Source organism: Halichoerus grypus, chromosome 5 (genome assembly GCF_964656455.1).
Source record: "Halichoerus grypus chromosome 5, mHalGry1.hap1.1, whole genome shotgun sequence".
Lineage (NCBI taxonomy): Eukaryota > Metazoa > Chordata > Mammalia > Carnivora > Phocidae > Halichoerus > Halichoerus grypus.
In genome coordinates this window covers 36,904,767-36,929,281 of record NC_135716.1, presented here as the reverse complement: position 1 = coordinate 36,929,281, position 24,515 = coordinate 36,904,767, and the positions used below count along the sequence as shown (strand labels likewise).

Genomic DNA, 24,515 nt, shown 5'->3' with positions numbered 1-24,515 from the left:
GGCAACTACTGATTCTGTCGTTATGGATTAACTGTCATTCGCTGAGATACTGTATAGATAGAATCATACAGTTGTATTCTGTTTCTCTAACTCTCCTTTTTTTTTTTTTTAATTTTTTCCCTAGCTTCTTTCATTCAGCACAATTATTTTGAGATTAAGCCATGTTTTTCATGAATTCATATTGATTTGTTTTTTATTGATAGGTAGCATTCTCTTGTATGGGTATACTGCATTTTGTTTATCTACTTATTGGTGAACATTTGAGATTTTTTTCAGTTGCAGATTACTACAGAAAAAAATGCTATGAACATCTGTATTCAGGTCTTTGTGCAGACATAGACTTTCGTTTTTCTTGGGGAAACACTTAGTGAAATGGCTGGGTTATATGGTGGGTGTATGCCTTTTTCAGAATTCACCAAACTATATTCTACATTTTGCATTCCCATCAGCAGTAAATGAGAGTTTCAGTTGTTCTGCATCTTTGCCAATACCGGCATGGCTAGGCTTTTTAAAGTTAGCCATTTTAATAGGTGGGTAATGGTAGCTCATTGTGGCTTGAATTGGCATAGTTTTCAGTATAGCTTGGAGGATAAGAGTGGAACATTTATCTTTAAATTTTTAATTTTTTTAAAAACCTCTGAATTTGGCAAGTCTGAATTCTGTGATAGCAACTTTCTCCTTTGAAAATAAAAATATGTTTAAAGTTTACCTGTTTGCTTGGTGCATTAACTACACAACGTACTTAGTGACTTTCATACACAATTATTTAAGGGTAGTCATTAAAGGAAATAAATAGTGACAATAAAAGCATCAGTTCTCTTTTACGCCCATAGAAGTATTTAGAACTTGTTTTCTTTGGTTTATGCTTTCCATATTTGTCAGTTTTAATTGTTTAAGAAAAAGTAAAATGATCTTTTTTCAAAATATGGTTTGCAACAAAATTGTTTCTTTTTAGCGAGAACTTATTCTTGATTATGAAGGACAAAAGAGTTTGAACTAAAATTTTTCTAAGGTTTTTTGTAAGATCTCTAGCCATTAGATTATTTTTTTTTAAAGAAAAAGAACTATAACCTGAGATTTGAGTCTTCATCACACAAAAAGCAAGAGAAAACTATAACCCAAGTACTGTTTTATATCAAATAAGGGTTGACAACAGTGTTTTTATGCATCTGTTCTGCCCACATAAGAAGCCAGCTTTATCATCTGGATGTGTCCTGGGGCTGAAACTTCTTATAAATATGAGAATTTCACTTTTTTTTTTTTTTTTTTAATGGCAAGCAGAATATGGTATCCAGCTGTGGATTTGCTTATATATTTTGTTTGCATTTTTTTCCTTGGGCTTGTTTTATACAGTATATGGCAATATGTTGTCATACAAATTCCATGATTAATGCTTATTTATGAAATCTTATGTAAATATCTTAGAACTTAGTCAAACAATGTGCAAGTTAAACAGTTTTTTCTCTGAATATTGGAATGACAAATCCAAGGGGAATAGTAGGTTGGATAGTTTATGTTCTTTATCTATAGCAGAGTCTCATATGTAACAAGTTCCTTTTACTATTTTATGTTATGTCATTCTTTTTCACTTTATTTTGCTGGGCAAGAAATCCTGTTTCAGTTTCATTCCTCAGAAAAATAAGGAGAATTTAAATGTGGAAATAATTTAGAAATAAGAATGGTAATTATTTCATCTGTAATTAAATAATCATATTTACTAGTATATATTTGCTATCTAATTCTGATACTGACCTCTGCGTAAGAGGCATTTCTTTGTATTTGTTCTATTAGTCATATATTAAAAGCAATCCACTGTCCTATAATAAGCTGTTTTGTTAGCATTATTACCATATTAACATGATTTTCCCACAAAAATGCTAACTTGCTCATACGACAGTATGAATATGTGGCAAACTTTAAGTGTGAGTCAATTCGTTATATCTACTTCAAATTGAAATCATGATAAAATACTAAAATTGTAAACTTGTTATATGAATTTTCTCTGCGTATCTCATCAGAATCATAGTACCATAAAATATTCCTGATCATATGTATAATTATATTACTTATAATAATTATATAGCATAGATTATAGATCATGATATAATATGATCAGTGGGACATTAATAGATTTTTGTTTCATATATTCTTGTTTCCCTTGACTTGCTTTAATTTTCTCACAGGTAGTAATTTAGTTAATTGTGACCAGAAGTTGAAAGGCTCGTTTTCCCTTTTTTTTTTTTCCTCCTGCTCAGGTGCAGCTCTTATATGAGCTAACCGAGATCATGAATAAGGTGTGGAATAAGATTCAGAGGAGAGGCAATCTCAGCCCTTCCTCCGCCTTTCCGGAAACCTCGGCAGGGCCAGTCCCGAGTTCTCCGGTGAGAAGCAGTGTAGGCACAGCTCCACCAGACACTAGCACATGCAGCCCATCTGCTGACGTTGGAACTACTACTGAGGTAAGTGTTTCTGAAAAATTCTCTTGCCGCTGAAGGGTGACGTATACCACAGAGTTCTGTATCGGGACCGAGAATGAAGATGACCTCACTTCTGTGGAAGCTGGCAGGTTCCGAAGGCTCCTGGGGAGCTGGGGTAGCAGTGGCTGTTTATTAATGATCCTTTTAGGTCCCAGGATTTTAATTACTTTCAGTAGGTAGTGGGGTAGTTCAGGACAGTGGGGGTTCTCTGAAATGGAAAAAACTGACACACAGTAAAGGTATGTTTCCTCAGAAGTATGGGAACTTAGAAACTGAGTGAAAAAGAGGCTCATGCTCCTTTGCCCTGCCCTCTTTGCCCCTGCCCTTTTTGTAAACCACGATGTTATTATTTATCTTGACATTAGTGGTTTTCAGTCCTGTCAGACCCAAAGTCCTCTCCTTCTCCCTCCTAGTCCTAGAAACCTTTCTTTTCATTTCTCGCACCCTAACCTCACCCCACGTGCCAGTGCCCTTTTATAACAAATATTTTATAATGCCCCTTTACTCTCCTGAAATGAAAATAAAAAATGATATAATCCACATATACATACAGTTTCAAAAATATCTAATATCTTAAATAAAATATAATTCAGGGTATAATAACATGTATTTCAATATATGTATAAATGCTCAGTCATGACTGTTAGAAGAAGACCTAATGAAGTAGTCAGGTACATATAACTACTGTGAATGTCAGTGAGACAGATTCGAGAGGGTCTATATCCAATATCACAAGTGGTACTGTTGTGACATCATTTGTTGGTGGCATCATTTTCTGAAATAGTGGCAACCCCGGTAAAGTTTTGAACAAAACAATATTCTTCTTTTCATTTCAATAGTTATGTTTCTGGAACTCTTAGTGTAGTAAAATTGTGCAGAAATGCCAAAAAAACAGTGTTTAGATCTAAAACTGAATTCAATTTTATTTCCAAATGTTTATATACCAAATTTTCACTTGTGTAATTTTCTGTGAGCTAGGGAGCACCTGGGTGACTTAGTCGGTTAAGTGTGTGCTTTCAGCTCAGGTCATGATCCCAGGGTCCTCGGATTGAGCCCCATGTTGGGCTCTGTGCTCAGTGGGGAACCTGCTTCTCCCTCTCCCTCTGCCCCCTCCCTGCCCTGCTCGTGCTCTCTTTCTCTCTCTCAAATAAGTAAACAAAATCTTTAAAAATAAGTTTCTATGAGATAGTTTTTGTTTTTCAGGACTGTCTTATTTATCATAGAACCTCTTGATTCCCCTACTCCAAACCTTTAAATGCCAGTAGTGATGCCCAGTGATTGAGTCAGCCAAAAACATCAGTACATTTCCAAAACACACCCTAGAGGCTGAACTTGCCCACTGAGAACTACTAGAAAAGATAGAGGTAGAAATTAAGTTTTTGAATAAAGATATCATTTCCTGTGGAAATAAAGTTTTTGACAAAATACAGAATTGGAATAAGAAGCAAGTAAAGGAGATAGTTTTTTTTTTCAAACAAATCAGTAAAGGCAATCAAACTCAGTTAAATGGGCATTATTTTTTACTTGCTTTGAGGCTCTAACACATGTTAGAATAGATCTATTAGACAACAGCACAAGCAACTTCTCTATCCCTGCTCATTCTAAATTCTGAGAAACACAGTGACCTGAGTGATGGAATTACTTTTTTCACACCTCCCCCCACCCAAATGAGGCATAGGTCAAGAATCTAGAAATGTGCCATTATGAGGTCAATGGGGCATATCCCTTGTAGCATAAAAGCAGTGAGTTCTTTCTTGGAGATTCCAAATGTTCCTAGAATACAAAAGCTCCTGCAGTTTAAAAAAACAACACTATATTGAATGCAGTAGTGTCCAAACTTGGTTAACCAAAGACTCTTTTTTCTACATATTAACATTGCACAGAATACACTTTGTGAAATATTTTGGAAGAGTAATCAAAGCTTGGGGTGATAAATTGCTAGACAAAGGATAGTACAAGTGAAATTGATAAATGAAGTTAAATCATACAGACATTTCACTGGCAGAAAGGAGAGTGTTCCATTAAACAGTTGTTTGCTAAGTACTTTATTTACTGGGATGTCCAAATAAACATGACTACCTGTTTGGGGAGTGTTTTTTTTTTTTAGAAAGAAACATTTAAAAAACACTGAAAGACCAGTAAAGACAACACTCTCATGGAATGGTCCCATCTGTTGCTCATGCATCTAGGGACTGCCATTCGCACAAAGTACAGTATAACCTACACAGAAGGACATGGTGGTCTTGATACAAGATGTAATAGAGATGAACATGCCCTGTAATTGTAGGAGTATGATTAACAAATTTATTCTGTGGGATCTGTGGGGATTTTGCAGAGAAAGTGACATTTGAGGTGGATCTTAAAAAATGAATATGACATTAGTAACAATTTTGTTGTAGTAAGTGTATGGTAAGCTAGAAGAATGATGTCTTTATTAGCCCAAATGGGGAAATTAACAAAGGGGAGGTTTTTTTCATAAAAAGAAATTAATTCTGATTTTAATAAATTCCTTACATTAATGCAATTAATTTAAACTTAGAATGTTGACGATTCTTTCTGACTGAATTGTAAACATAAACAATGAAAATGCTCCCTAGTGGATTTATTAGTTTTATGTTAGCTATGGGTTTAATCTGATCTGTGTGAAGAAGATCTATAAATGAAAGAATCTTACTGCAAAAGATTCATTTATTGGAGGACCATGTAACAGACTTTTGGAGGAAAAAGTGGCAAATATTTCCAAAATGTACCATCTTGTTTACATGGAGTGATCATGAAAAGAGGTGAGTAGTCCAAAATGGATTTGAAACCTACAATTATTTGTGAAACTTGTTCTCAGAGAAATATCTTAAAATAATTCAGCTGCTTTATTTTCCATAAATGGCAGGAAGATTTTTGTGAAGACTGTTATAATATGATAACCAGTGTTAGGGCTGAATCTAACTTTACAACTTAGGTGTCTGTGTATTAAATATTTAATGTTTAATTTCTCTCCTTGCTCTCAAGAAGAGTTACCTGAAGATCAAGGTTAACTATGTATCCCCTTTGAGATCAGCCAGTAAATGTTTAGATTTACCCCTTTGAGAATTAGCCAGTAAATGATGATATCTGAAAGTACAATCCTTGTTTCCTCCTATGTGTATGGATGCTCCATCTATGACTCAATCTGTGGTTTAATTTATCCAGAATTCAAAATTTGTGCCCAAGTTTTTGTTTCTGAAGTCTCTTTGTTTATTGTGCTGCTAGAATTATGTGTACTGATCTTTGTAATTTTCATTACTTTAGAGTTCTAGCATGTTAGGTATCTTACTATGATCCTTTGAATTCAATTTTAAAAATATTTTTGTAACTTTGATGAATTTGCCTGTATATTTAAATATGTTACTTACTGAGTGGAAATAAAACCTTGTTCTCTCACTGGAGAAACTACTTAATAAATGGGGGCTAGGGAGGACAGTGAGGAGAGTGTACACATATATTTTGTGTTAATCCATTTTAAAAGCCTTTCTTCCTATTTGAACATGGCATTCCTGGAAAGCTCTAGCATCCCTTTCCTCCTCTTGGTAATCATCGTCCTAATAATCTTTTGATTCTAAAAAGACATTCTATGAACAATACTATCATGTAAGCAACAGAATTCTCTGTGTACAGATTTAAGTATAAATCTTGTGGTTAGTTAGAGCAGTGCTTCCCTACCTTTTTCATGTCAATGCATATATAGAAAATGATATTTGTGTATGAAGTAATCAGAAAAATTTCTAAGTTATTGAAATTCCCGTTTACCTCAGATCCTATCCAAAGACTCTGAAATCCAAGGGATCTATGTCTCAGCGTAGTTGTGACACATCCCATGGTGTTTCCACACACTAATTAGGAAGCTCTGAGTTTACTCTTAAAATTTTTGTTTTTGCCCCAGTAACAAGTTGTTGATAGATTTAGATAAAATTGTTACATTGAAATTGTTTTGTAATTATATTCTACCCTCCTCTCTCATTATAACAAAATAGTATTATAAAAGCATAGGCAATTGTGATACACCATTTAATTATTGTGACAGGCTCTTATTCATATACCCAGGGCTAAGGAGAAAATTAAAAGTTAAATTGAAATGACATAATTATTTAAGCCAAAATAGGTTTTAGAAAATCTATTATCAAGTTTCATGAGGTATTTGACTGACTACTTGACTGCTAGTTCTGAGTAAATCCCAGTATTGTCTTTCTCTTTACAAGAGCTGAGAACATAAAAGGCATACCCTTGATTAAACTGAAAATGTTGCCATTGAATTATTTATATATATAAATGTGCCTAAACTCAGGGCCTAATGCAAAAATTTTATGAAGGAGATTTACATTAGCTTTATATTTTGGAGTACCCTCTAAACTGAGTACTTTACAAGCATTATTTCTTTTAATTCTCAAGCCAATGTTATGAGGTGGGTAATATTATCATTTCCTTTTTATACTGAAATATTTATGTCTACAAAGGTTAAGTAATTTGCTTGTGGTCAGAGCGAATAAGTGGCAAACCTGAAATGAAAGTTTCTGCATTTTGACTCAAGTCCCTAATGTATACTATCATATGAATTATGGGACACAGTGCATTGATAAATCCTTCTTTTTTAAGTAAATTGTTGCCACTAAGTATAGATGTGTTATTTATCCGGTTCAACATTTGAGGTTTTGTGGTATATATTTTTTCAGTTCTGGAAAGTTCTCAGACAATACCACTTGAGAAAATACTTCTACATTATCTTAGTCACTCTTTCTAGAACTTTTCATTTTCTCTTTCCGTGTCTTTGAACCACATTTTGTTTTGTTTTTTGGTTTTTCCCCTTTTCTCACTTTCATTCACCTCTGTTTTCTTTCTACGTTATTTCCTCAATTTCACTATTGTTATTGTTAACTATTGTTAACTATTAGCATACTGTTAATTATGATTTTATGTCCCAGTTAACTTTTGTATGTCAATTTTTTATTGTAAAATACACCATAAAATTACCATTCTAACCATTTTAAATCTACCATTCTGTGGCACTGTTGTGCAACCATCACCATCATCCATCACTAAAACTTTTTTATCTTACTCAACTGAAATTCTGTACCCATTAGACAGTAACTCCCCATCTTAACAATTAAGCCTTGTAATCCATGAACATGGGACATCTTTCCATTTGTGTGCATCTTTTTTCATTTCTTTTAGCAATATTTTGTAGTTTTCAGCATACAAGTATTTCACCTCCTTGGTTAAGTTTATTCCTAAGTATTTTATTCTTTTTATTCTTAATATTTATTTATTTGACAGAGAGAGACGCAGTGAGAGAGGGAATACAAGCAGGGGGAGTGGGAGAGGGAGAAGCAGGCTTCCCGCCGAGCAGGGAGCCCAATGCGGGGCTTGATCCCAGGACCCTGGGACCATGACCTGAGCCGAAGGCAGACGCTTAACAACTGAGCCACCCAGGCGCCCCCGCCCCTTGTTTTTGAAGGGAGTTGGGAGGGGCAAAAGGGGAAAGGCTTCCATTGGGTCAGAAGTAAAGATGTCAAATAATGATTATATTATTTCAATGCTATATTAGAGTGAAATAAAAACTCTCCACTACCATCAGTTCCCTGTTATCTTTCTATCAGAGGATAACCCTAATTTAAGCAACCAGTACAGTGCTTGGAACAGAGCGGGTTTCAAACACATTGCTATTGAATATGTGGATGTTAAGTGATTTGGGAATATCAACTCATTACGATTAAATTAAATCGGATTTATTATAGTACAGGGCATATATATATTCACTAAGTCACTGCAAATATATTTTGATATAAATTCATAAAGCTGTATAATGAGCTTTTTTGTTTTTTGTCTTTTGTTGTTTTAAACATAATTATTTTATATTTTTTATCAGATCTCTTGTCTGAATATTTTGAGAGTCTAATCCTTTTGTTTGTTGTGTTTTTAACTTTTACTTATAGTAGATCGTTTCCTTATATGTTATGTAACCTTATATTGGGAGTTTTTCATTAGTGGAACTTTACCTATGAGACTTTTACATTGTGGTTGAGGCCCTATTCCCACAAAGGGATTTTGTGTGTTTGCTCTTTGAGGGACTCCAGGGGCTATTACTGGCTTGAAAACCCTTTACTGTTAATTTCATAACTAGAAGTTTTTTGAAACATTCTGGCAGTATAAAATCATTGAGCCCCATGTCAGGCTCTGTGCTCAGCAGGGAGTACACTGGAAATTCTATCTCTCTATCCCTCCCCCTCTTCCATTGCCCCTCTCCCCACTTGCTCTCTCTCTAAAATAATAAAGTCTTTTAAAAAATGCTTTTTTTTCTTGGTTTATTATGTAGGGTTTTTTTTTCTTTCTTTCTTTTTTCTTTTTCTAATTTAGAGAGGGAGGGGGAAGGGCAGAGGGAGAGGGAGAGAGATAATCTTAAGCAGTCTCCACACCCAGCACGGAGGCCAATGCAGGGCTCCATCTCATAACCCTGAGACCATGACCTGAGCTGAAATTAAGAGTTAGACACTTAATCAGCGAGCTACCCAGGCGCTCCTGTTTTTTCTAATTTCTTAAATTGGATACTTAGCCTAGTAATGTTCAGCTTTTTACAAAATTTTAAACATTTAAGACACCTTCCTTTATCCTTAGAGGAATTTATAATATTTGAATTTGGGCATGGATATGTGCATCCACATAATAGATAGGTGGACTAGGAAATTTAGTCCATAATGGATTCTGTTTCCTGAGACAATTCTGTATTATATAGAAGGGGGAGCAAGAATTTTAATATGCAACAAGAAATATAAAATGCTAAGTGCATGTTAGAATACTGATTTACAGCACAACCAAAAGTAAAAATTGACAGATTAACCTCTAACATTGGAAGCTTTGGTTCATGGCAAAGTTTGATTTATATTCTTCAATTGATTCAGGGATTAAAATTGCTTTAGGCAGCCTAGCTTAAAGAGGATGTGAGATACATACACAAACACACACACACACACACACACAGGAATATTACTCAGCCATTGAAAAAAATGAACTCTTGCCATTGGCAAAAACATGGATGGAGCTACAGAGTATTATGCTAAGTGAAATAAGTCAGTCAGAGAAAGACAAATTATTTCACTCATATGTGGAATTTAGGAAACAAGACAAAGGAACAAAGTGGGGGGAAAGGGAGGCAAACCAAGGAACCAGACCCTTAACTATATAGAACACACTGATGGTTACTAGAGCGGAAGTGGGTGAGGGGATGGGTGAAGTAGGTGATGGGGATTAAGGAGTGCACTTGTGATGAGCACAGGGTGTTGTATGGAAGGGCTGAATCACTATATTGTACGCCTGAAACTTATATTACACTGTATGGTAACTAACTAGAATTAAAATAAAAACTTAAAAAAAATTCACATGAGGCAGTTCATTTCTTAGTCTCCAGTAATTATTTAAAACATTTATTTTCAGTTAAATTTAAAGTGAATATGGGGCAAAATAGGTACATGTGGCCAAAAGCCAAAAACTACCAGTTATAAAATAAGTCCTGGGGATAAAATGCACAATATGGTGATTATATCGTTAATAGTACTGTATTTGGTGTTTGAAAGTTGGTAAGAGAGTAGGTCTTAAAAGTTCTCATCACAGGGGCGCCTGGGTGGCTCAGTTGGTTAAGCGACTGCCTTCGGCTCAGGTCATGATCCTGGAGTCCCGGGATCGAGTCCCACATCGGGTTCCCTGCTCAGCGGGGAGTCTACTTCTCCCTCTGGCCCTCCCCCTCTCATGCTCTCTCTCTCTCATTCTCTCTCTCAAATAAATAAATAAAATCTTTAAAAAAAAAAAAAGAGTTCTCATCACAAGAGAAAAATAACCTGTAACTATGCATGGTGATAGATGTTAACTAGATTTACTGTGGTCATTCACAATATATACAAATAATTATCTTGTACACCTGAAACTATTATAATGTTATATGTCAGTTACATCTATTGAGACATTAATTGAAAAGCAAGTGACTATTGGACTGAGAAGTTGTTTGGCATCAACTGCTATAGCAAAACTTTTGTCAGTTTTTTAGTTATTACAGTGCAGTAATACTAAGCAGTAATCTACCTCAAATTATTATTCCAGACAGTCCTTTAAAAAGTAAATTTAGTCTGGGGCATCTGGGTGGCTCAGTCCGTTAGGCAGCTGACTCTTGATTTTGACTTAGGTCAGGATCTCGGGGTCATGGGATCGAGCTCAGGATCCGGCTCAGTAGGGAATCTGCTTGAGGATTCTCTCTCTTTCATTCATTCTACCCCTCCCCCAACTTACACACATGCTCTCTCTCAAATAAATAAATAAATCTTTAAAAAAAAAATGGTAAATTTAGTTTGAATATTCAATTGCTGTTTTAAGAATGTGTTGTAATCATTTTAAGTCTCCCCCTGGAAGTAGACTTGTTTCATTTAATATTTATCTTTAAATGGTTTTTATCTTCAACATTTAGGGAGAAACTTTTATTCAAAATGTGGGAATTACGGGTCCACCAGCATCTAACTCATGATCCCAGCCCAGCTCTTGATCTCAGGGTCACGAGTTCAAGCCCTGCACTGGGCTCCACGCTGGGGGTGGAGCCTACTTAAAAAAATATGTGGGAATGTTAGCATTTAGGTTATCATCTGATCAACTGAATAGCTATTGGAAGACAAAGATAATATATCAAAATAGATTAGAGAAGTGAAGCTTATTTTTTAGCCTTCGCATACATCAACAAAATATTTTGTTTGTAATGTTTTTCCTATTTCCAAATAATCGTATCAGAAATGTCTTTGGTTTCTCAATTATTGACTTACTTTATTTTTTAAATATAAATAGTTATATAAATTAACTTATCAATCTGAGGTCACCTTACATTTTTTTGTTTTTATATAAATTCCAGTTAATATACAGTGTGATATTAGTTTCAGGTGTATAGTATAGTGATTCAACACTTCAGTACATCACTCAGTGCTCATCACAAGTGCCCTCCTTAATCCCCATCACCTATTTCACCCATCCCCCACCTCCCCTCTGGTAACCAGCAATGTATTCTCTATAGTTAAGAGTATGTTTCTTGGTTTGCCTCTCTCTCTCTTTTTCCCCGCTTTATTCCTTTGTTTTGTTTCCTAAATTCCACATAACATGTAAAATCATATAGTATTTGTCTTTCTCTGACTTACTTTTCTTAGCATAATACTCTGTAGCTGTAAGTGGTAAGATTTCATTCTTTTCTATGGCTGAGTAATATTCCATTGTGTGTGTGTGTGTGTGTGTGTGTGTGTGCGCGCGCGTGCGCATGCCACATCTTCTTTATCCATTCATCAGTCGATGGACACTTGGACTCTTTCCATAATTTGGCTGATAATGCTGCTATAAACATCAGGGCACATGTACCCCTTTGAATTAACATTTTTGTATTCTTTGGGTAAATACCTAGTAGCGCAGTTGTGGGATCGTAGGGTAGTTTTGTGTTTTTAACCCTTTGAGGAACCTTCGTACTGTTTTCCAGAGTGGCTGCACCACTTTGCATTTCTACCAACAGGGCAAGAGCATTCCCCTTTCTCCACATCCTTGCCAACACCTGTTGTTTCTTGTGTTGTTGATTTTAGCCATTCTTACTGGTGCAAGGTAATACCACATTGTAGTTTTGATTTGTATTTCCCTGATGATTAGTGATGTTGAGCATCTTTTCATGTATCTGTTAGCTACCTGTATGCCTTCTTTGGAAAAATGTCTGTTCATGTCTTCCGCCTATTTTAAGTGGATTATTTGTATTTTGGGTATTGAGTTTTATTCTTGGTTTTTTTTTTTAAGATTTTTTTATTTGAGAGAGAGAGAGAGCAGGGGGAGGGGCAGAGGGAATCTAGAGTAGACTCCCCACACTAAGCTCAGAGCCTGACACGGGGCTCAGTCCCACAACCCTGAGATCATGACCTGAGCTGAAATCAAGAGTTGCACACTTAACTGAGCCACCCAGGTACCCTGAATTTTATAATTTCTTTATGTACTTTGGATATGAACCCTTTATCAGCTATGTCATTTGCAAATACCTTCTCCTATTCTGTAGATTGCCTTTTAGTTTTGTTGATTGTTTCCTTTGCTGTGCAGAGCTTTTTATTTTGATCAAGTCTCAATAGTTTATTCTTACTTTTGTTTCCTTTGCCTCAGGAGACATATCTAGAAAGAAATTGCTACGAGGTCACTTTACATTTGTTGTGCTTATTTATATCAATTATGTATCTGGGAAAATTTTTGAAATCGCAGTTTTGAACTTTTTTTATTTCTAATTAATATTTGCATTCAAAAACATTCATAAAAATTTAAAACATTTACTACTTAAAGTATTGTTTTTCTTGCTGAGTCAGGTCAAATATATTAATTATTTGGCTATAAAGAATTCACTATACATGAATCTAGTTTTAAAAAGCACACTCTTAACAATTGTTTGTATTAAGAAGAAGAGAAGTATTTGTTTATATGATCCTTGGGTGATTTATACTTTAAACTATGAGTAATTCTTTTTATGTTGACCTGTTGATAGGAAGTACCATACTTTTCAGTGAATTTAGCTCTAGCTTCCTGAATATCAATCTGGATGGTCGTAGAGGGGGAAATAGGAGTAATAGGAGTAAGAGGCGTAAGTACGAAGCTTAAAAACAGTTGATCATTTTTCCCCCCTTGCATTGGAATAGTGAGAGCAAAGGTAGTAGAAACCACAGCAGGCCACTTGTTACTGTTGACTTAAGTACAAACCGTGGTGGAAGTGTTTAGCCCTTTGGGAAGTTTTGTGATTGAACAAGAATGCTGGAGTTGTTTTGATATGGGAGAGTAATAGTGTGGCCAAAACTATGATCATCCCTGAGCTCTGAAGCAGGCCAAGGATGAAGGGCTGCAGTGTTTGCTCTTCCAGATGAACAAAGATAAATTCAGCTAGAAAAATAAACTCAGTCTTTTGGTCAATTTGCAACAAAATGGTGAAAGAATCGAACTGTATATTTTAGAACTTGGCATAAAGAGGTGTGGGAAAATAGTTCAGCATCTCCAATTCTGGCTCAATTTTTGCTATAGATTTGGAAATAGAGCAGAAAATTAATGCACAAACATATTTAACAACACCACACCAAATGTTGTAAATCCAAAATGAAAACTGAAACTGTGTGAGCAAGGAGAGCAAAAGTCTTTTTCAGGAGTGCTTACTTATTAAATTTGAAGCCGCAGTTTTCTTACCATTTCTACTGAATATAATAATATAAAAAATCTAGGTCGCATTGATTTGAGGTGCTGTTTTCTCTGCAGTTTCCATTCTTGGGATTATGATGTTCTTCTAACTCTTGAAGGATAATTTACTTTATAAATGCTTCTGCTCTAAGAACCTACCCGTAAAGAAAGGCATATTGACTACATTATGTGTCTTTTATTGAATTTGACTTGGTAAAATGCATCCTTTTCTGGGATCAGTTTGTGCTTTTCATTAGATATTGTGTCACTCTAGGCAGCAACCCAAAACCTGAATTTTTGTATACCTTCTCAAATTGTAAGAATTTCAATTATAGCAGAGTTAGGACTACTTATTTTGGAAAAGCATTTATATGAAAACATCACAGTGAGCTGTCTGCTTTGCTTGGTATAAGTGGAACAAGGAACGACTACACTGTCTTCAGATTTAAGCCTATAATTTTCTGTCACAGTAAATCACAGGCCACTTCTGCTTTGCTGTGCCTGGTGCCTAAGTATTCCAACAATAAGTACTTGTCTGTTCTTTTGTAAAAAGCATCCTCATTTGGTCTCCTTCTGGGGATTCAAGGAAATTAAATTCTCCTTCTGATTGAAAGGTATTGTAAATCTTAGGTGAAGGTAAACACTTCATGTAGGCGCTGAATATATCTGAGTAGATGGTATATCTGTGGTAATGAGAGCAGAAATTTTGGTTTTGTTTATTTTTTTTAAAGATTTTATTTATTTATTTATTTGACAGAGAGAGACACAACAAGAGAGGGAACACAAGCAGGGGGAGTGGGAGAGGGAGAAGCAGGCTTCCCGCCGAGCAGGGAGCCCAATGTGGGGCTGGATCCCAGGACCCTGGGATCATGACCTGAGCTGAAGGCTGATGCTTAATGACTGAGCCACCCAGGCGCCCTTGGTTTTGTTTTGTATGAGGTTTTACTTATCTTCCCTTTTCTTAGTTGCCAGATTAGTGGCTTCTGCTCTGAGAAACTCTCCATAGAAAACAGTATACTCACCATGTTATGTTGTCTTCTTATTAAATTTTAAGGATGTTTTGTTCTGGCTGTTGACTACTGGTCATGACTCCTTAGAATAGGAAGTGAACATTTTGTTTGAGACATTCAAAGCAACAATGAACTATTAGAAGTTGAGGATATATGGCAAAGGAAAATGTGCTGAAGTTAGAAAGATGACAAAATGAGAAAAGCAAGAGTATTGAATACCAAATTCTGTAAGACTTGTGAGTGTACAATTTCTAAGTAGTGGTTCAGTTTGATGGTGATAATTATACCTACTACTTACAAATTGCTTACTATATGTAATCACTTTATATTTCTGTTCTTACTTCTTAACAACTCTAAGAGATAAATATCAAAATAACCATTTTGCAGAGAAGGAAACAAACTCCAAGAGGTTAAATCCCATGGTTAGGGTCTGAAGAAGTCCTTAACCCTAGTATACCATGCTGCCTACCAGACGGAGTTTAAGTGCATATAACTAATGTTTAAAAATATATACACATCTTTTAAACAAATAAGCATGCTATAAGGTATTTGATTAGTTCTCAGATAATGGGTATTTTTGAAGGGTTTAAATGGACAGCGAAGTTGGAATTTTAAAAACCCAAATACTGAAAGAACAGAACAGAATGCATGAGTGACTGATCACTGTCCCTGGCACCATGTCTTCCTGCCCTGGAGGCTGAAGCTGTTCAACTCAATACCAGGATTTATTTTTCTCCATACCACTTAACAGCTGCTGAAAAGATTTAACAAAAACAACAATGACCAAATGAACTTTTTCCAGAAAGTTTGTTAGTACCAAATGTAGGAACTTACATATTCATAATTCATTATATATTTGTTGAATTGAATAAGCTCATGCTCTTTACCTATAAATCATTTTTAAAAATCTATTGATGGGGCATCTGCCTGACTTAGTCGGTAGGGCATGTGACTCTTAATCTCAGGGTTGTAAATTCAAGCCCCATGTTGGGTGTAGAGATTACTTAAAAACTTTTTTTAAAAAAATATGTCAAATCTACCTTTTTAATGTCTTCTTATATTAAAAGATGAGAGGCATGATAAGTGTTCTGTCTCTTAAGCCATGCTAATTATGCTAATCATTTTGCTATGGATATTGTAGATTCACTTAAGTACTGTATAGCAGGGGTAGACAAACTGTTTCTATAAATGGCTAGATTGTAAATATTTTGGGTTTTGTGGACCATAGCATCTCTACAGAAACTACTTAACTGCTAAGTAGCAGCCATAGGCAATAGGTAAATGAATGAATATGACTGTGATCTAGTAAAACTATTTCCAAAAGTAAAACAAGATTTGGCCCTTGGCTATAGCTTAGCTTGCAGACCCTACTCTCTAAGGAAATACCCATTGGTACAACCCAAACTTGTTCTGGATCTTATGTTCTCTTGAGGAGATTGGAATGACATGCATGGACATTGTAACTATAAAAAACATGTGATTAGTATATATATTATTAACATCATGTATTAGCATAAGCATTTATATGATTATTGTTAGCAAATATATGTTACGGAAAAGTTATCAGTGGTAATTTCAAATTTTATATAATTTTTTAAAGTTATTTTTATTTGTTAAACAGTTGTTGTTTTTTCTCATCCCAGGGAGATTCCATACAAGCAGGTGATGATTCACCATTTTCGGATTCTGTTACCCTGGAACAAACTACAAGTAACATTGGTGGATCCAGTGGACGTGTTAGTCTGTGGATGCAGTGGGTGCTCCCCAAAATTACTATAAAACTCTTTGCTCCAGATCCTGAAAATAAAGGCACAGGTACAGGGTTACTTTTCTCCTCTACTGAAAAGATAAAATACTAAAACTATTTTTAGAAGAAATAGTAGACTTTAGTTTTATTTATCACTGTCACTTAAACAAACATCATTAGCTCTAACTTAGGTGATTTCTATTAGCAATACTAATATATTGAATATAATACCTAAATTTTGTCTTTTTTATATTAAAATCCATTCCAAAAGCCATTAGGTAATTTTTCATTGATTATATTGCTGCATTTCATCATTGTCACTAGAAGTATTGCAGAGATTATTGACTGATACCAGATATAGCACTTCAAACATTAATGGATTTCTTCTGTCTTGAAATAGGTATCCTGTCTTAATTGTGAGGGCTTTTTTGATGTTACTTTTCCGTATTATTGTAGAATCTTGTGTGGTTAATGAAGAGAAAGTCTCATTTCCTCTGTAGATGTCAAGAATATATATGTGAACATTAAAACTAAAATAGAAGGTTTTAATATTGATTGTGAGGCCTATGCTGATTTTAATGTTTGCTTCTTATTGCAGAGCTTTGTATGGTCAGTGAACTAGAAGATCTCAGTGCTTCCATAGATGTCCAGGATGTATATACCAAAGTGAAATGTAAAATAGAAAGTTTCAATATTGATCACTATAGAAGCAGGTAAATAATGTATAAGAAATATGGGAAAAGCTATACTTTCTTTGAACACAGTCTATATAAGAATTTTTATATTTTAATTTGGGTATTTCTAAAAAATACTGTACTTATTTCCAAAAGGGGTTCTTAACAGATAAATTGATCAATTTTCCTTGGAATTTGTTCATATATGGAATATAACAAAGTTTTGTTTCATAAGATGGCAGATGTGTTCACAAATACCATATTGCCATATTAAATGAAATAAGCTTACTCCCCATCTACTCCCCATACTAGAATAATCACAGATTGAAATGGAGTAGTGGCAGCTCATGGCCCTTTGTACTTTGGAGACTTTTCTTGTCTCACATTTGATTAATACACATGTGGTGGATATTCCTAGAATCAAATTTTCCTTTCCCTAGTAAATTTCTATCAAAAGTATGATGTAAAAAAATATAATTTATGCTTAAATTATGTTTAATATATACATATTTGTTTATGATAATAAATAATGATAGTAAAAAAGTAAAGTTTTAGATATCTTCACTCTAAAGATGCATAGCAATTTTGTCATTAATTTTTCCCAAATAAAAATAACAAATGCTTTTTGTGTTTTTTTGTTTTGTTTTTTGTTTTTGTTTTTTTTTGCTTTAGAATACTACTCTGGAATTTGTATTTTTTAAATTGAATTATAATTTACATACCATAAAATTCACACATTTTAAAAAATTTTGAAACATCATTTTCAATTTTATATGGGTATAGAAACAGTCTTAAAGTTTATTTTTTCTCTGCATTTATAATATTCATTCAGCAGTTATTTATTGAGAGCCTGCAGAAGCACATATGTTTCTGTACCTTTATTGGTACATCATAGACCATAGAAGGAGAATGTTTTTTATTTAACATGTTTCTAATTCTACATTAAAAAATTTGAATTTTGATTCTTTATCACATTGCTTATCACATATATTGTATTGCTTATGTCAATGACTATCAAATCTGTCCAGCCAAAACATTGTGTCGTAATTGTGAAGTTCAAAATATTTTGCTGGCTATATATTAAAATCTGTTTTATTGATAGTATATTACAAAGCATATAATTGTTTTTGTTGTATTAACCATGAATCATTAATTGATCTTTGATAATGGAATGTTTAGTTCTTTAGGTCCTCCTGAATAGCATATCTCTATATAAAAGTGATTTTTGCAGGTGATGCATGATTATTATGTTATAGCTGAAATCATTTCCTGATGATGTGAATATTATAATGTGTCTTCTAGATCATCAATGACTTTACTGTCAAATTTATCTAAGTTTTAAATAATTTATTCATTCACTTAGTCAAAATATTTATTGGGTGTATATTATGTGCATGTGCTAAGCACTGAGGATATAGTGTTTGAGAAAAATAGACGTCAGTCATGCCCTTATGGGCCTTACAGTTTCATGGATGAGATAGAAATAAATAACCAATCAGTAAGTATACAGTTTTACCATTAAGACAAATGCTTCTCTGCAAAATGACCAAGGTGTGGTGCTAATATAAATTGTTCTTAATTGCATTGTCAGATCCATGTTTTAGTTCAGTGTAGTGTTGTTTACATAATAACTATTTGAAATAGCTATATATGCTCAATTTTTTAATTCAGAAAAATTGAAGAGAACAGATAAGGTGAACTTATGTTTTCCAGGCCAGGGGAAGGTTGGCAGTCAGGACATTTTGAAGGAGTATTTCTGCAGTGCAAAGAAAAACCTGTGGTGAGACTCATTTAGTAATTATGATTTTTTAAAAATATCTTGTAAACTGTTTTATCTTTGTTCTTTCATGCAATAGGACTAATGGTTACAAGAATTAAAGCTCAGAGTAAATTCTTTTTGACCTATTCTTCCAAAATTACATTATAAAATAAAACTATTCCTTTAAACTGCTTGTGTTTTGTAACCATTTTTCTGTTCTAGGTATTAAGTAAATTTTTCAAACAGCAAAGGTAGGATTGCTTTTATTAAAATACTTTATCATTAATGAATTATTATGTTGACTTTCCTATTCATAAATGAGTTCTTGTTGGATTGTCCTTTATCTAAACTAAAAGTAGTCACTTTACACTAAAAGCAATTATTTTTCATTGACTTCCATTAACAATGCTTTTGCAGAAGATGGTCCAGACAGAAGCCATACCTAGCAGTGGCTCAAACGTAAACCTATGCAGACTGCAGCAAAATTAAAACTATCTAGATTTTTTTGCTTATGGCTTTTATTGCTTTTTGTCTTTTCACCTTCTTTGCTCCTGTCCATCACCTCAAGCCTTGGGGAAGAGTGTTGGTCTCTGGGGCAATGTGGAGGTGTCTTCCTTTCCTGTACTGACAAGCTGAACAGACGCACCTTGTTGGTTCGACCCATCAGCAAGCAGGACCCTTTCAGTAATTGCTCTGGCTTCTTTCCTTCTGTAAGAAATCATTTTAAAATTATGCTACAGAACTCCCACTAACAGGAATCCAGAGAAGGAATTGAACTATCCATAGAGTCAACTCTTGATTTTCATCTTCCTCTGTATCATCCACTTTGTCAATGAACTCTACTGTACTTTTAAATCATACACTGGTTTTCCACTACAATCTAATTTGTTTCTGGGTTACTTGCATATCCTGTTTTTCACTCTGGTTTTGTGATTACAACCTAATTTTACCATCAGCATAAGAAAATCGAAGTGTAGGACATTAAGTATAATGTTTTTTAAATTGTGCATGTTTTGAATGATCAAGAGTTGACCAAACTGCTTTGTCATTTCCTTTATGATTCTTATTTGGATTGCTTTTTCCCCCCCTTTCAATTATGCCATTTCCTTCTACAACTAATTCAAAGTACCTTACTTGGTGACCTCTTGAAACTGGAAAAGGCTGCATGCCTGTCATTGACCAGATAGAAGATGAATACTAGACTGTACACCAGTGGCTTTTAGAAGTTTAGAACCTTGTTTTTTCTAGTGGTACAATATATCTGGATATGTTATTAAGCTAATTCTTTAAGTCAATGCAAATGCATGTAATTTTAAGATACTAAGACCAGATTATCAACAGTGGTAATAACAATTCTCTTAAGAGTTTATTAAATCACTGCAAACATTATTAGATATTTTCTTAGCATGTGGGAACTATTTCCTCTTTTTTTGTAGCTCAAAAGGAATTTAAGACCTATATCTTTAAAAAAAAATGATAAAAATTAACCAAATATTTTAACTAATTGTGTTCCTAGATTTAATGTTTAATATTGTATTTGCATAGCAAATGCTAGTTTCTGATTTGATTTTTTATTTTTTTCTGGAATTTTAGTCGGAAAAAGATGTCTCTAAATGTGGCTTTTATATCAGCAAAAGTTCTGTTCAGATTTATTTTCATCTCTTTGTTATTAGTGTCTATGAGAAACATTCTTAATTTTTTTTTACATTTTGAATAATTTTAATGTATATTCATGAAAAACCCCACTTATTTATTAATGCCCTTTAAAATTTTTCTTTATCAGTTTTTCTGAAGTTTTAAAATTTTTTCTAATATTTCTTTAATTTTCTAACTTTTCATTTTAAAGAGAATAAGATATTATTACTGTATGAAAAGTAATATTTACAGTATCTCAACTCCAGCCAGTATTCATTGATTCTTTTATTTTTTTTTCCCTCTTACATTAAGGGAATTAAAGATGCAGCAGCTCAGCAAACTTTCTCTCATGGGAATTTACCTTTTAAGAGTACCTACAGTCAATATGTTTAAAAGATATTTTCCAAGTCAAAGCGTTTATACAGTGAAACACCTTTTATGCTTTTTCCAGGATTCATGTGTTGCCATTATGAGGATTATTTGAGCAAGGTTATGTAGATTAGTGGTTGATGGCTGTTCCGCCCCCTCCCCCCAAGTCCAGTTTAGAGACCTAAAGACAGTGTTGCTGAGCGGCCATACCCCAGCCACCCTTCTCCATCCAGTGTTTCCTGCTGTCCAGCAAGACGGTGATAAGACTGGTAGCACTTTTTCCTGTTTTACTGTATTTCTTTTTGAGTGTAGAAAGCAAAAGGAAAGAGAAATCAGAGAGGCAACGAGAAAGTTGGGAACGGTTAAAAAAATGTTCTGAGGGCAGGACAGTTATATGAAATATGATTATTTGTACATCCATTTAATGCCTACCTCCCAAGTTATTTTTAATGGTCAGAAAATTAGGTTAAAAAAGAACATATACAAAGATAAATTTTATCTCACCCTTCTTCGTTGTAAAGTTCAGATTAAAAACAAAATTAACAGGGGGTGCCTGGGTGGCTCAGTCATTAAGCGTCTGCCTCCGGCTCAGGTCATGATCTCAGGGTCCTGGGATCGAGCCCCGCATCGGGCTCCCTGCTCTGCCGGAAGCGTGCTTCTCCCTCTTCCACTCCCTCTGCTTGTGTTCCCTCTCTCACTGTGTCTCTCTCTGTCAAATAAATAAATAAAATCTTTAAAAAAAAAAAAACAGTGACAGCGGAATTGCATACTCTTTTCCTCCCACTGTGTCACTGGATGACAGGCAGCAACATGAGAGGAAGGAATGGAAGCAAAAGAGCTTCCCTAGTGCTGGCATGACGTAGGTCCCAACACATTGCCACTTTGCCACTCTCACTTTTTTCCTGTTTGTTCTTCCTTCTCAGTTTACTTCCTCTCTTGACATCACACATTGGACCCTAGTAACCTAAAAACTTTATCAGGCCCTGGGAAGAGAGGTTGGAAATGTGGAATATAACAACTTAACTTTAATTTTATGTTGAGTAATTTACAAAATAGGATTTTATGTATATTTATTGGTTCGGGAAAACTTTCAAGAGCTGTCCTTTTCATATGTTGACAAATACAAAGTATGCATTTTACTTCACTCTTAAAAGTATGCTGTTTTACTATAATTTGTTTATAGTGTGTCATCTGAATATAAGTTAAGCGGACAAGTTTTGTCAGAAATATTGTTTTAATGATATAATTTTTACTTAAATGTTGTGTGCATATTAATATAACATTAGATCCAAGGAATATGAGTTTGAGTTGTAAGAGAGTTGATAGTTAGGTTTTACAAACAATATGATAGCCAGTGAAAATAAGCAGGTTCTAAAAGACAGATGTTTTATTTTTGTGTTATGTTACTGTTTCCAGTAAACATGCATTAAACGGTTGGTTTAGTTATCAAAGCATGGTATCAATGAGGCTCTTTTTATGGGCTCAGTCATCGTATAAATTAGCCACATTATCTAAGGAAAAACTGTTCTCTTAAGTGTTAGGTCAAGGGAAGTCAATCATCTTTTCTATTCAGGTTGTTGATTACAAGTGGAAATATGTAACATGGTTATTTCAGTTTCATCTGCATAAACAATCTCTCTGTGACCCATGTTACAACAGCATATTGGTACTTTCAATGAAGAATTATCAAGAATGAAAAGATAAAATCCAGGGATGACTTGTTCCAAATTCTGAAAGTTACAGAAAATTTAGAAATCATGGACCCAGACACAACAAAGTTTAATTGCCTCTCAAGATCTAGAACTAGAACTCAGGATTCCTGATTTTCTAATTTTCGTTTGAGTCATTCTAAGTCTTAGATGGTTTTCCCCATCCTTGGAATTGATCAGTAATGTGCTCATCAAGGGTTATAGACATAATAAAAGATTATAATACCAACTGAGATTATTTTCTGCTTCCAAATAGTTTTTTTTCTTTTTTTAATGAAGTGTGTATTGTGATTTCCTTTTTCTGGAACAGACAACAGCAAAACTTCTAGATGGCTCTCATCAGCAGCATGGATTTCTCTCTTTGACATACACAAAAGCTGTAACAAAAAATGTCCGCCACAAGTTAACATCAAGAAATGAGCGAAGAAGTTTTCATAAGTTATCTGAAGGTTTAACGGATGGTTCCCCTCATTTTCTTCATGAAATTCTTCTTTCAGCACAAGCTTTTGATATTGTCCTTTGCTTTCCTTTGCTTAATGCCATTGCAAGTATATTTCAAGCAAAACTACCAAGGACCCAAAAAGAGAAAAGAAAATCTCCTGGTCAGCCCATGAGGAGCCATACATTGACTTCACGCAGTTTACCTTTGATTTATATCAACACAAGCGTAATCAGAATTTTTGTTCCAAAAACAGAAGAAATGCAGCCAAGTATTGAAGGTATTGTCTTCAGATTTTTTTTTCTGATTTTACATAACTTCCATTTGGGGGTTTTAGTTTCCTATTTTTTTTTTAATATGGTTAGTGGTTGTATTTTGCACTTCGGTGTGTTTTAGAAAAAGTAAATATGTAATAGTCATTCTACAACTAAATCTTCAGGAGATATGTCAGAATACTGGGTATGTTTCTGACTCAATTAGTTACAGAATAAGAAATGATTTTTTTCGTCGGGGCTTTTGCTAGTAAAGCTTATCTTACTGTCATTTGTTTTATTAAACTCAAATGTTAGGTTCCATATACAAGGTAACCAGAAATTCGTTTTTTAAAAAATAGCCAACACTCCAAGGCTCCTGTGGCTTCTTCTAGGCTTCTCGGTGCAGATTATTTTAGGTTTTAAAATAAAGTGAATTTATAATCCCATTGCCTCCACCCATGAGAGTAACTTTTAAATTTTTAGTTTCCCCTGTGCTATAAAACAGTGAAGAACTTTCAGAATTTTGAGTGAAATTAGAGTACAGTGGTTCACATGGTATGAACTTCGGAGTTAACAGAGACCTGAGTTCAAATCCCAGCTTTACTAGTTATGAAGTATAAAATCTTGAGCAAGTTAATCTGAGTTCCTATGTATAAAATGGTAATATTGGTATTTAACTTGATAGGCCTTCCTGATAGCTTACTTTCCAATGATGACTGCATTGAGACTATGTGAATAGTGCCACTTGCTTAGTAAGCTCTCAGTAAATGAGAGTTGAATCAGGAGGAGGTGTGCCCTTTCTTTCAAAGTAGAATATTTGGAAGTCCCACATTTCGCTACTGCTTATACTTCATTGGCCAAAACTTAGTCAGATGGCTACACCCCAGTGTGAGAGAGCCTCAGAAACAGTGTTTCCCTAAGTGGTAAGGTACCTTGCTCATAAATTAAGGCCCTGTGAATTTGAGAAAGAAGAGAGAATGCTATCAGAGGGATAAGTAATAGCTTCTGCCACATGAGAACAGTAGAGCTTTTTTTTCCTTTTAGTCCTGATGTGGAGGAGGAAGAGCTTGAATGATCAGGGATGGTAAATTAAAAAAAGAAAAGCACCAAGTTCCATTCTCTTTCTTCTTGGAGTCTAGTCTATCTCTTGTTCTGTCTGCAAACACATAGAGAAGATTATTCTGCCTAACATCATAAATAATTCAGTTTTGCT

General features: G+C 34.4%; 1 protein-coding gene across 3 annotated transcripts in view; it reads left to right on the top strand.

The window, feature by feature from the left end:
• Window positions 1-24,515, top strand: part of VPS13B (vacuolar protein sorting 13 homolog B) — a 741,629-nt gene that overhangs the window by 395,220 nt on the left and 321,894 nt on the right. For 2 of the 3 annotated variants that reach the window (XM_078072177.1, XM_078072179.1), the window contains 5 exons: window positions 2,256-2,459; window positions 16,360-16,531; window positions 17,062-17,176; window positions 19,465-19,606; window positions 22,920-23,328. In XM_078072177.1, the coding sequence (XP_077928303.1) occupies window positions 2,256-2,459; window positions 16,360-16,531; window positions 17,062-17,176; window positions 19,465-19,606; window positions 22,920-23,328 (1,042 nt within the window). Of the gene's footprint in view, window positions 1-2,255; window positions 2,460-16,359; window positions 16,532-17,061; window positions 17,177-18,850; window positions 18,918-19,464; window positions 19,607-22,919; window positions 23,329-24,515 lie in introns of all 3 variants that reach the window. The other variant, XM_078072178.1, reaches the window with a different exon arrangement.